Here is a 13,657-nt window from a genome sequence, read left to right on the forward strand (position 1 = left end):
CTCATGCCTCAACCTCCTGAGTAGCTGTAACTACAGGCATGTGCCACCATTCCCAGCTAAGTTTTGTATTTTTAGTAAAGATACAGTTTCGCCATGTTGCCCATGCTGGTCTTGAATTCCTGGACTCAAGTGATCTGCCTGCCTCAGCCTCCCAAAGTGCTGGGGTTACAGGTGTGAGCTATCATGCCTGGCCAACAAATGGAACATTCTTTGTTTTTGTTTTGTTTTTTTGAGATGGAGTCTCACTCTGTCACCCAGGCTGGAGTGCAGTGGCGTGATCTCAGCTCACTGCAACCTCCACCTTCCGGGTTCAAGTGATTCTCCTGCCTCAGCCGCCCAGGTAGCTGGGACTACAGATGCATACCACTGTGCCTGGCTAATTTTTGTATTTGTAGTAGAGATGGGGTTTCATCATGTTGGCCAGGCTGGTCTCAAACTCCTGACCTCAAGTGATCTGCCCGTCTTGGCCTCTGGAAGTGCTGGGATTACAGGCATGAGCCACCATGCCCCGCCTGGAATATTCTTAACTATTAACATATGTACACTTCATTAACACTGAGAAGAACACGTGGTATTAAGACAGAGCTGACTCTCCCAAAGAGGCATTGTGGTGTTGATGACCTAGGTGTCAAACGTTGTATGTGCCAGTAGCCCCAGACTGAAACAATCATTACAAAGGATACTCACTAGTGACATCTTTGATCAATTCTGCAATTGAGGTATGGTTTGCAAGCGAGCCCCTTGCCGCCTGCATGTGGGGCAACTGGGAAACAAACTGCTTGATCTCCCCCACGGTCTTAGCATTGTGTCTTTCCTGAAATAGACAAGAGAGCAGTGCCTCAAGCAGGGAAGATAGTTTATTTATTTTATTTTTTTGAGAAGGACTCTCGCTCTGTTGCCCAGGCTGGAGTGCAGTGGCGCAATGTCGGCTCACTGCAACCTCCACCTCCCAGGTTCAAGGTGATTCTCATGCCTCAGCCTCCCCAGTAGCTGGGATTACAGGTGCCCACCACCATGCCCAACTAATTTTTGTATTTTTAGTAGAGACAGGATTTCACCATATTGGTCAGGCTGGTCTCGAACTCCTGACCTCAGGTGATCCACCCACCTTAGCCTCCCAAAGTGTTAGGATTACAGGCGTGAGCCACCGTGCCTGGCCCATATTTTAAGTGCTCTGTTTTTTGTATTGCTTAGAGGATGTTTCATTTATATTAATGAGAAAGGAAGAATGGAATACAAATAAATCAAGGCAAACACAGCTCTAACATTACATAAAAAAACAGAAAAGTATATATATCACTGAAATAATAGAGTTCATGGTGCCTGTCTCCTGAATTAGCACTTCTTTTAGAGAAGCAAATGCCTCAGAATCTGTCTTCCAATGTACCAGCTCAAAAACTGTGTCAGTATTTTGTGGACATCTGAATATTGGTGAAAGATAGTATTATATAAACCATACAAATTTCTGAGTAAAAAACTAAGACAAAAAATTATGTTTAGAGGGTACCATAAAGAGGAAAAGTTTCCTATGCAACAGAAAAAAATCCATTTTTTCTGTTGACCCTCAGTCTTTTATTTGATGTTGAGACAGGGTCTCTGTTGCCCAGGCTGGAGTGCAGTGGTGTCATCACAGCTCACTGCAGCCTCCACTTCCTAGGCTCCTACCTCAGCCTCCTGAGGAGCTGGGATTACAGGCACACACCACTGCCCAGCTAGTTAAAAAAAAAAAAAAAAAAAAGTTTTGTAGAGACAGTGTCTTGCTGTGTTGCCCAGGCTGGTCTAGAACTTCTGGGCTCAAGCGATCCTCCTGCCTCAGCCTCTGACAGTGCTGGGATGACAGGCGTGAGCCACTGTGCCTGGCCTGAACCTTAGTCTTGAGTATAGTCTATGAACAAAGCAAACCTAGCTTGGTGATGATAATATTTTTTGGCAAAATTTAATAACTTAAACCAAAAGTAACCTCAGAAATATGAAAATCAATTAATGAATATAATTCCTGAGAAAGATAAAATCTGGAATTACATGGCCCAGTTCCAAGCCAGCCTGGGCAATGCAGGAAGTCCCCATCTCTACAGAAAAAAAAAAAACAACAAAACACTCTGCCGGGCATGATGGCATGTTCCTGTGGTCCCAGCTACTCGGGAGGCTGAGGTGGGAGGATTGCTTGAGCCTGGGAGGTAGCAGCTCCAGTAAGCCGTGATTGTACCACTACAGCCATCCTGGGAGACAAAGCGAGATCCTGTCAAAAAAAAATCTAGAACTACATACTCAGTGAAAAATTCCTTTTCAAAAACTTCCCATTTATGTTTCCAAAGTCGAAATATTCAGACTTTATGATCTTGTTGAATTCCCATGTTTCAAAAAGGAGCCTGAGCAAGAATAAACTAGTGAACGGGCAAGAGGAGGCAGGAAGGTGATAATGAAGCCACCAATTTCAAAGCTCTGGGTTGCTGGGGATTTCAGTCTCATTATCACCCGCCACACGTGCTGAGTTCCCCTGCCACAGTCACACTGGCTAAACTTGAGTTTTCGGCATGAACCACAAGTTCTATTATAGAGGATCCTTTATTTATAGTACAGATGGCTTCCTCTTAAGCAAGGTAGGAAATAATTTAAAAGATGATAAAGCAAATGTTTATGATGGAAGTCTGTAAACTGCAAACACTTGCACCTCCACCTACCCTCCACACAAAAAGAACTTTACCCAACACGGGTCTAAGAAAGTTTAAAATGAAAGAAAACCTCAGAGCTTCCAATACTGAATTTGCAGTTACTGAAGATGAGAAAAGTTGCATTGAAGCCTGGTTTAATGGCTACATATTTTTGGAGCTCTTATTCCACTCAGGGGTGGGCATCTACCTGAGGCCTAGAGCTGCAGAATGACACCCAAAACTTGCCTCACCTCGAATGCTGCAGAGATGATCTTTGCTTTCTTGCTGAGCACAGAGCCCACCGCGTTGAAGTTCTTATCTCGGATCTCAGCATAGAGCTCCTCTGCAGAATTCAGTTGCAGCTTCTTTGCTTCCGTGGGGAGGTCCTTACCACCATCGCCCTGTTTCTTAGGCGCAAATTTCTCTGGAGGTAATTTCACATAACCTGAGCAGCAGTGGAAGGGAATAAGCACCTGTGTGCAATGACTGGAAGAACCAATCCAGCGGCCAAGCACAAAACAGAATTTCCAACTCAGGAGAAAATGGAAGATGGCAAATGACACATAGCTCTGAGCTTTTGATTTTCCATGATCAAAGTACAGGGAGTAGTGACTCTAATACTGATACCACCGTTCTAATTATCTTTGGGGCACCTATATAAACCACATGCAGCAATGTCTACTTCCTCAACTTATTCAGGGATTAGGTCACTTTTCCACTCAGAAAACTTTCAAGGATCTCCCCATTGACTTTTAGTGTTTCTTCAAATTGTAGCTCATGTTCCATTAGTGGATCATGAAATCAAGCTGGTAGGTTGCAAGTAGCATCTTAAAACCAAAACCAAACGAAACCAAAACAAAACAACAGTACCAAAAACAGCACAGAGTAGAAAATACAAAAGCTTATCACACGACGCTAGAGAAGCTAGTGGTGGCTTCGTTTTTTTTTTTTTTTAAATAAAACTTTTGTTTCAGTTTAACATGCACACACATACATGTATGTATGTACTGGGTCATGATATAAAATACATTTCTTTACTGTGGGTTGGAATCCAAAATAGTTTAAAAGCCATCTTAGAACAAGAATTAGAAACTATGGTCTGAGGACCAAACTCTGTTCACTTTGGTTTTTTTTTTTGAGATGGAGTTTCACTCTTGTCACCCAGGCTGGAGTGCAATGGCATGATCTCGGCTCACTGCAACCTCCACCTCCTGGGTTCAAGTGATTCTCCTGCCTCAGCCTCCTGAGTAGCTGGGATTATAGGCACCCACCACCATGCCCAGCTAATTTTTTTGTATTTTTAGTAGAGACAGGGTTTCACCATGTTGGCCAGGCTGGTCTTGAACTCCTGTCTTCAGGTTAGCCACCCTCCTGGGCCTCCCAAAGTGCTGGATTACAGGCGTGAGCCACCACGCCCAGCCCACTTTCTGTTTTTGCAAATAAAGTTTTATTGGCACATGGCCACAGCTATTCTTTTTGTATTGTCTATGGCTTCTTTCACGTTACAATGACAGAGACAATGAGGTTCCTCTGTATGACCTGCACTGTGTAACAAGCAAAAGCCTAAATTACTTACTATCTGGGTCTTCATAGAAAAAGTTGTACACCCTGATCTAGAATAAGCTTCCAAATTCCTTAGGATGGTATCCACTTCCTCTGCGAAGTAGCCTTAATCTCCTTCTCCCTACTCTGCTCCTGCCAAGCCAAGTGAGTCCCTATTTCCTTGGAACACCCCACATGTGCTCATGAACTACGGATGGCATGGAGCTGGTGTAACTCTGCAGTAAAGCAATTTGGCAACATGTACCAAGTGCCTTTCACCCCAAAAATCCTGCATCAGGGAATCCAGGGAAAGAAAATAATCTGATACATGAAAAAAATCTTATGTAGGCTGGGCACGGTGGCTCACGCCTGTAATCCCAGCACTCTGAGAGGCTTAGGTGGGAGGATCTCTCTCTCTCTTTCTCTTATTTTATTTATTTATTTATACAAGAGGGAGACTCGCTCTCTCGCCCAGGCTGGAGTGTAGTGGCATAATCTCAGCTCACTACAACCTCCAACTCCCGGGTTCAAGTGATTCTCTTGCCTCAGCCTCCTGAGTAGCCAGGATTACAGGCGCCCCCCACCACACCGACTAATTTTTGTATTTTTAGTAGAGATGGGTTTCACCATGTTGGCCAGGCTGGTCTCGAACTCCTGACCTCAGATGATCCGCCCACCTCAACCTCCCAAAGTGCTGGGATTACAGGCATGAGCCACTGTGCCCAGCCACTTTTTTTTTTTTAATTGAGACAGAGTCTCAGTCTGTCACCCAAACTGGAGTGCAGTGGCATGATCTTAGCTCACTGCAACCTCCACCTCCCAGGTTCAAGCAATTCTCCTGCCTCAGCCTCCCAAGTAGCTGGGATTATAGCCGCCCGCCACCATGCCCGGCTAATTTTTTTTGTATTTAGTAGAAATGGGGTTTCACCATGTTGGTCAGGCTGGTCTCGAACTCTTGACCTCAGGTGATTGGCCCACCCTGGCCTACCACAGTGCTGGGATTACAGGCGTAAGCCACCATGCCTGGCCTATATTGTGGATTTTAATGTAACGATTACAGTATGCATACAATGGGAAAATGCTCATTAGCATACCAAATCAAATAGTTTGAAACTATTTGTACAACCTGATCCCATTTTTTGTTAACTAAAATAAACTATACAAGGGGAAAAAAAGACTAGGAAATAACACCACAATATTAACCCTTGTTGTCCCAAGGTTTGCGGCCACAGGGCTGTGGGGTAAGGTTGGAGGATAATAAGGGACCTATGTTTTCTTCTATTTTTCCAATCTTTTTCTTAATCAATGTTCGACTTACATTACGAAAATACTTGCTACAAGGAGGCTGGGAATTTACATATATTTTTTCTCTTCTTGGAAAATCCCTTCCCACATACCTATCACCTCTCCTATACAGCTGTCCCCTGGGCCAACTCCCAGGCCGCCTCTCCCCCCACCAGTCCCCATCCTGAACTCAGAGCTCTTCTTTCATGCCTTCCTGGGTGGTACATGCTCTGGGACCACCCTGTTTCTTTGATTTCCACCCACGACCCAGCATAGGGCTCTCCTGAAATAAATTCCTCTGTCAATAAATAGAGTTTTAAAAAGTATTAAAGGTGCCATTTTTTTGACAAATAACAATAATAAAAAGACTTTTTACAATCTTATCACTAAAGACCTTCCACACATGTGGAAATGCCTCCTCACGTCTCTCTCTCCATCCCCTCACCCACGTCATTCATTCATCCGTTCTTGTGGTAAATTCCACATAATATAAAAATTACTACTTTGTTTTACAGTGAATGATCCAGTAGCATTTAGTACATATACAACATGGTAGGACCACAGCCAGTATCTAGTTCCACACTTTTTTATCCCAAAGGGAAACCCTGTAGCCAATAAGTGGTGACTCCCCATCCCCTTCCCGTAGTCCTGGCAACCACGAGTCCGTTTCCCTTTGAATTGCAGGCCCTTCCTCCCTTCCTTTCTTTTTAAATATTAAAAAAAAATTTCACCTATTTTATTATTTTTTTGAGACAGAGTCTCACTCTGTTGCCCGGGCTGGAGTGCAGCCGTGCGATCTTGGCTCACTGCAAGCTCCACCTCCTAAGCTCAAGTGATTCGCATGCCTCAGCCTCCTGAGTAGCTGGTACTACAGGCATGCGTCACCAAATCCAGCTGTGTGTGTGTGTGTGTGTATTTTTAGTAGTGATGGGGTTTCACCATGTTGGTCAGGCTGGTCTCAAACTTCTGATCTCACGTGATCTGCCTGCCTTGGCCTCCCAAAGTGCTGGGGTTACAGGAGTGGGCCACCGCGCCCGGCCTCATCTTTCTTACACATCCCTCTCCTCAGGCCTTCCCTTGGCTCCCTGTGACTTCATTCAGGATAGTAATACAGGCTGGGGACTATGCAGACGAGGGAAGAAGGCCAGGTTGAGACAGGTGTATGGGTCTGTGGTGAGGCAGGGAGCTCTAGAGACACTGGGTCCTGGCCACCAGTGGGAGCGTGGCCTCTTGCCAGTGCTTCCAATATTTTTCGTCATGGCATAATTCAGGATTATTACTTAAAATGTATCACATTTTAAAGCTGACAGAAATAAATATCATGTGGGCCAAAACCAGCCAAACCAAACATGCTTGTGATCTACCTAATCGCCCACCAAGGCCAAGCTCTAACCAGCCATCCACATCTTCCATAGAGTGGCCTCGACCTTCTGTACCAGCCATTTTTCTTTTTTTTTTTTTGAGACGGAGTCTTGCTCTGTCGCCCAGGCTGGAGTGCAGTGGCGCAATCTCGGCTCACTGCAAGCTCCGCCTCCCGGGTTCATGCCATTCTCCTACCTCAGCCTCCCGAGTAGCTGGGACTACAGGCGCCCGCCACCGCACCTGGCTAATTTTTTGTATTTTTAGTAGAGACGGGCTTTCACCATGTTAGCCAGGATGGTCTCGGCCTCCCAAAGTGCTGGGATTACAGGCGTGAGCCACCGTGCCCAGCCTACCAGCCGTTTTTCTAAAGTATTTCTCCAGCCACGCACTCCACTCAACCACGCTGCTTGGCTCGTCATGACTCTGTGTATGATGCCGACTGCCCCTGCCCGAGGATCTCCGTCTAAATTCTCCACTTCTTTCCAAACCCAGCACAAACGCCACTGCTTCCGCCGCCTTCCTCAACTACTGCCGGCTGCAAGGATGTGTGCATCACAAATGCCAGTGCCCTCTGTGGGAGACCCTTGGCCTCTGCTCACAGGGGACAAGGACATGCCTGGGCACTAAACTTCCGGCCAACTCTTGTGTCACCGACAACTGCAGTTTGCTCAGATGTCATTGAATCCTAGTGTCTGAAAAGTCAGAGGTCAGTATTTTTATTGTTTTAAGGGTTCTCTGATTTCTATGTAAAGGAAGCAGCGTTCTAAAAACTGACTCTTTGGAGGCATGGTCTGATTATTCCACCTCTAGTTATTTCCGGTTTTTATGGTATTCTTAGTTACTTTTTATAAATATAAATATAGTTTGGAACACACATACATACACAGACACATATATAACAACTTCTAATTGAAATAGGCATGGCTATGCAGTTTTTCATGTTCCACATTTATCATTTTGATGGTTCCATAATATTTTCTTTTTTTGAGACATAGTCTCGCTCTGTCACCAGGCTGGAGTGCAGCAGTGCTATCTCGGCTCACTGCAACCTCCTCCTCCCGGGTTCAAGCAATTCCTCCATCTCAGCCTCCCAAGTAGCTGGGGCTACAGGCACGCGCCACCACACTCGGCTAATTTTTTGCATTTTTAGTAGAGACGGGGGTCTCACCATGTTTGCCAGACTGGTTTTGAACACCTGACCTCAAGTGATCTGCCTGCCTTGGCTTCCCAAAGTGCTGGGATCACAAGTGTGAGCCACCATGCCCAGGTGGTTCCATAATATTTTATAATGTACTCAACCACTGAGATTGTTTGGAAAATTCTGGTAAGAAAATGGAAATCAAAACTCTTATGCAAACCTCACTGATCCCCTTTTTTGGAATGATTCCTCAAGGCACATTCTTAGGCTTTGGGTTTTCTTTGGCCAAGGGTTAGAAAAGTTTTATGTCACTAAATTGCTTACAAAAAGGACACTCTGAATCATTAAAATTGGACCTCTGACTACAAATTATGCTTAAGTGTGCAATATATACAAACAGTAGCCTCCACAAAGGATACTCTTCTCATATTACCTATTAGTGAAAACAGATGTCACGTACTTACTGTTCTGAATGCCATAAATTTCATCAATGAGTCCTTCATATGTCAGCTGAGTGGCAAGAGGTGTTAATAAATCCACATTCCGATCAAGCAACAAGAGATTATCAAAAACAGGAAATATCGAATTCTGGCTTCCTGTAAACTCTCTCTTCATCCTGATCATCATATTGGCCACTTGCTGGAAACAAAACATTGGATGAGGTGGGGCCCCCCTGGGAACGAGCAGATTTTAAAATTTGTCTAAAACCAGAAAGACAATCAAAAAAAGTAAAAAAGGAGAAAAACTGGAAGAGTGCATTGCTTAGAAATAAGCAGCTCTAGAAAAGCACCTTGCTGTTGGCACCCATCCCGACACTTGCACCAAGGCAGCTGCCATTTGCTAATGAGGCATAAAATCAGGTCAGTCTATTCTTGTGATTCGCAGTAGTTATGTTCTATGAAGTCACTGCAAACACTAAATTAGCGAAGATGGAACCACTGTTCCTGGGAGAAACGCAGACTTAGGTTCCTGGGAGCCTCTGGTCTCAACATTTCTGTCAATTGATCAATACATAACCCAGTTTCATATGTGTTTCTGCTTAAAGATGCCTGACTTAACATAACTGTTGATTACTCACACAGCCGGCAGCTCTGTGACTCGTGCCTGAACGAAGCGTCTCTGACACATGTAATGTCTCTGCCAGGCACACCACAGCCTTCTTGTGCACAAGACACCAGACTGCACCTCAGTCCTACGTTTGTGGGCCATTTTAAAAAGTGAAATCACCAAAAAAAAGTACAGACGTGCGGAAAATATGAGTGAGACTGTGAAAAGTACACTTGTTTGCAGTCTGAGAGCTGAAATGGGAAGGTGGAGTGTCACCTGCCTCAGCTGGGAACATGCGCAGTGGTTACTCAAACTGTCACCACTGTGCACGCCCACAAAAGCACCATGAGTACTGACTTGGAGGGTTGTAAGTGCATTTTAATCAGAGGGCAAATTCATGAGTACAGTATTCGTAAATAATTAACATGAACTGAATTTGTTTGTAAGGAGCTTCCTGTTCCTCCTCCCTTTTGGGGTGTGAAGGGCCCCTCCTTTACCACCAGAAAACAGCCGGTTCTCACCCGAGCGCATTCTCCTTTCCCAAAGATCTGGGGGATCGTTCCGTACAGAGCTTGCAGGGTCATCAGCCCCTTGGCTGCGTGGTACAGGCTCGTCTGGTCGCCCTCCAGGTAGCACTCCTGTGAGGGAAAAGGCCAATTACTGCCAGGCCATGGGGGCCTCCCAGGGGCCCATCTCTGTTCCTGGGGCTGGGGTGCAGCAACAGACAATAAAATCATTTCCAGTTATTTCACACTGTGCCAGGAAAATTGGGGACTCAAGTTTATTTTCCAAAACTGCTGCCTGTCAGACCAGGCCCTGAGGCTGGCAGCCCGAAGGGTGGGTGCAGCTGTGGAAGCACCTCTCCTGGGCAGAGCCAGGGCTTCTGGGAGAAAACTGTTCACTCAGCATGCCAGCTCTTCTGAATCAGCTATTAAATAAAAGACGGAAGAACACAGACTTACACTGAACAATGGGTTCCCATTCACTGGTGAGAGTAAACTCTGGCAGGACATGCTGGGAGAGCGACAAACTAATACCCAGAAATGCAAAAGACCACAGGACAGAATACTTTATTGTTTTTACAAAGGATGAGGCAGATTTTCATGACAACTGACAACCGAAGGGCCACAATCTGTTGAGTATGATCTCATTTTATAAAATATATATATTTTTGCATTGAAAAAAGGACCTCCAACTCAACAAACTATCGCAAGGACAAAAAACCAAACACCACATGTTCTCACTCATAGGTGGGAACTGAACAATGAGAACACTTGGACACAGGAAGGGGAACATCACACACCAGGGCCTGTCGTGGGGTCGGGGGACGGGGGAGGGATAGCATTAGGAGATATACCTAATGTAAATGATGAGTTAATGGGTGCAGCACACCAACATGGCACATGGATACATATGTAACAAACCTGCATGTTGTGCACATGTACCCTAGAACTTAAAGTATAAAAAAAAAGAAAAAAAAGAAAAAAGGACCTCCAAAATACACACAAAACCACCTGGGAAGGCTAGGTGCAGTGGCTCATGGCTGTAATCACAGCACTTTGGGAGGCCGAGACAGGAGGATCGCTTGAGCTCCGGAGTTTGAGACCAGCCTGGGCAACACAGTGAGACCCTGTATCTATAAAAAAATCAAATAATTAGCCAGGGATAGTGGCATGCATCTGTATCTGAGCTACTCAGCAGGGTAAGGCAGGAGGATCACTGGAGCCCAGGGGTCTGTGAGGCTGCAATGAGCCACACTCCCCTCTAGGCAACAGAGCAAGACCCCGTCTCTTTTTTTATTTTTATTTTTTGAAATGGAGTCTCACTCTGTCGCCCAGGCTGGAGTGCAATGGCGCGATCTCGGCTCACTGCAAGCTCCACCTACCGGGTTCACGCCATTCTCCTGCCTCAGCCTCCCAAGTAGCTGAGACTACAGGCAACCGCCACCACGCCTGGCTAATTTTTTTGTATTTTTTAGTAGAGACGGGGTTTCACCACGTTAGCCCGAATGGTCTCAATCTCCTGACCTCGTGACCCACCCACCTCGGCCTCCCAACCCACCCACCTCGGCCTCCCAAAGTGCTGGGATTACAGGCGTGAGCCACCATGCCCGGCCAACCCCATCTCTTTAAAAAAAAAAAAGAGAGAGAGAGAAAAAACCACCTGCGAGGTGAGAGGAGGGAAGCGGTCACTTTTGATACAGGTGGATCAAAACACAGGTTCTAGACTCAGGTTGCCTTGTTCTGAACCCAACTGTGTCACTTACTAGCTGTGCCCCGGGCCAGTTAGAGAATCTCTTTGTGCCTCAATTTATTCCTATATAGAAGGGAGTATAGCCCACATAGGGCAAGGATGAAACGAGAAAAATACATGTAAATCATTTAATCCCAGTACCTGAAACACAGCAAATGCTCAATAACAGTTAGCTTTTATTTGGAATTATTTGGGTTTTTTACAACCATTATCCACTCATAAGTCAATATGGTACATTTTATCAATTCCCTCCACCCCTACCAACCCAACATGTCCCTGCTGTCCACAGCCAGAAGTGAGGCGGCCCTGAGGGTCCAGGGCCAGAGGAAGAGAGAGTGGGGTTGTCACTTGTCAGGCCCTCTGCCCCAGGGAGGAAGGATGGCAGACATGGTGGGGAGCGTTTGGTTATTATTGAGAGTGTCGCCAGACTACTCTTTCAGGTGTGGTGTATTTTAACATTTCCCTGAATACAGCAGACCATCATCGAGAATATGTCAAAAGACACACTTTTTGGCAAAACTACTTAAAACTCCAGATCAGATGAACATTCAAGGGCAAAAGACACTGAGGGCCAGGCATGGTGGCACATGCCTGTAATCCCAGCACTTTCGGAGGCCGAGGGGGGCGGATCATGAGGTTGGGAGTTCTAGACCAGCCTGACCAACATGGTGAAACCCCTTCTCTACTAAAAATACAAAAATTAGCCGGGCGTGGTAGCATGTGCCTGTAATCCCAGCTAGTTAGGAGACTGAGGCAGGAGAATCACTTGAACTCGGGAGGTGGAGGCTGCAGTGAGCCGAGATTGTGCCACTGCACTCCAGCCTGGGCAACAGAGCAAGACTGTCTCAAAAAAAAAAAAAAGACATTAAGGAACTCTCCTCCAAATAGCATTCATATTTTACTTAATTTTTTTAAGTTGTACTACTACAAAGACATCTCTTTTACAATATTTTTTAAAAGATGTAAAAGTTAACAACAGATTTTAATCTTGGTTGTTTTTCTTTTTTTGAGACAGAGTCTTGCTCTATCGCCCAGGCTGGAGTGCAGTGGGGCAACCTCAGCTCACTGCAACCTCCATCTCCCGAGTTCAAGTGATTCTCCTGCCTCAGCATCCTGAGTAGGTGGGATCATAAGTGCCGACCACCATGCCTGGCTAATTTTTTGTGTTTTTAATAGAGATGGGATTTCACCATGTTGCCGAGGCTGGTCTCGAACCCCTAACCTCAGGTGATCCGTCTGCCTTGGCCTCCCAAAGTGCCACCACATCCAGCCCAATACCCTTAACATTTAAATGCACATTTTTTTAACCCCAAAGTCTCACATACCCACACAACAGAATACCTTGTTTGCATAAAGGAGGCAGATTTTATATACGCTGATTTTTATATATACGAATAAAGGCCAAAGTACCTTAAGCAATGTTATCGAGCATTTGACTGGGCAGAACTCTAATTCCCACATTTTACACAGAACAATGACATAGATGATCACAACTGTAACTCAAAACACAGAGAGATCTAGATGTACCTCCTGAAGCCAATCACAGAAATACAATTAACGTCATCTCCATCAAAAATCGGGGTTGACTTTAAAATTAGGCTCTTAGGTCAAAGCTCTTAGCTTTACCATCCAGATAAAGTCCTTTCTTTTTTTTTTTCTGCCACTTCCTCTAACTCCCCCAATCCACCCCCCACTCTCCTTTTTTTTTTGAGATAGGTTCTCGCTCTGTTGCCCAGGCTGGAGTACAGTGGTGCGATCTTGGCTTACTGCAACCTCTGCCTCCTGGGCTCAAGTGATTCTCCTGCCTCACTCTGCCAAGTAGCTAGGATTACAGGCATGCACCACCACATCCAGCTAATTTTAATTTTCTTTAATTTTCAGTAGAGATGGGGTTTTGCTATGTTGCCCAGGCTGGTCTCGAACTCCTGACGATAGGTGATCTGCCCACCTCGGCCTCCCAAAATGCTGGGATTACAGGTATGAGCCACCATGTCCGGCCAAAATCCTTCCTTTCTAAACAGCATCTTAGGTGAATGTGCAAAGCCAAAGGCTTGAAATTCTCAGTAGAAAATAGTTCTGGCCAGGCGTGGTGGCTCATGCCTGTAATCACAGCACTTTGGGAGGCTGAGGTGGTGGATCGCCTGAGGTCAGGAGTTCGAGACCAGCTTGGGCCACATGGTGAAACCCTGTCTCTACCAAAAACACAAAAAATTAGCCAGCGTGGTGGCAGGAGCCTGTAGTCCCAGCTACTCAGGAGGCTGAGGCAGGAGAATCACTTGAACCCAGGAGGTGGAGGCTGCAGTGAGACGAGATGGCACCAATGCACTCCAGCCTAGGCAGCAGAGTGAAACTCAGTTTCAAGAAAAAGAAAAAAGAAAAT

At 45.5% G+C, this 13,657-nt stretch overlaps 1 protein-coding gene across 3 annotated transcripts in view; it reads right to left on the reverse strand.

Annotated features, from left to right (window-relative positions):
- Positions 1-13,657, reverse strand: part of VPS33A (VPS33A core subunit of CORVET and HOPS complexes) — a 37,106-nt gene that overhangs the window by 12,007 nt on the left and 11,442 nt on the right. Inside the window, exons 5-8 of one of the 3 annotated variants that reach the window (XM_003280698.4) lie at positions 9,546-9,662; positions 8,442-8,616; positions 2,903-3,096; positions 688-814 (exon numbers count right to left, since the gene is read on the reverse strand). In XM_003280698.4, the coding sequence (XP_003280746.1) occupies positions 688-814; positions 2,903-3,096; positions 8,442-8,616; positions 9,546-9,662 (613 nt within the window). Of the gene's footprint in view, positions 1-687; positions 815-2,902; positions 3,097-8,441; positions 8,617-9,545; positions 9,663-11,433; positions 12,118-13,657 lie in introns of those variants that run through there. The other 2 variants (XM_030821549.1, XM_030821550.1) reach the window with 2 other exon arrangements.

The sequence above is a fragment of the Nomascus leucogenys genome, chromosome 10 (genome assembly GCF_006542625.1).
Source record: "Nomascus leucogenys isolate Asia chromosome 10, Asia_NLE_v1, whole genome shotgun sequence".
Lineage (NCBI taxonomy): Eukaryota > Metazoa > Chordata > Mammalia > Primates > Hylobatidae > Nomascus > Nomascus leucogenys.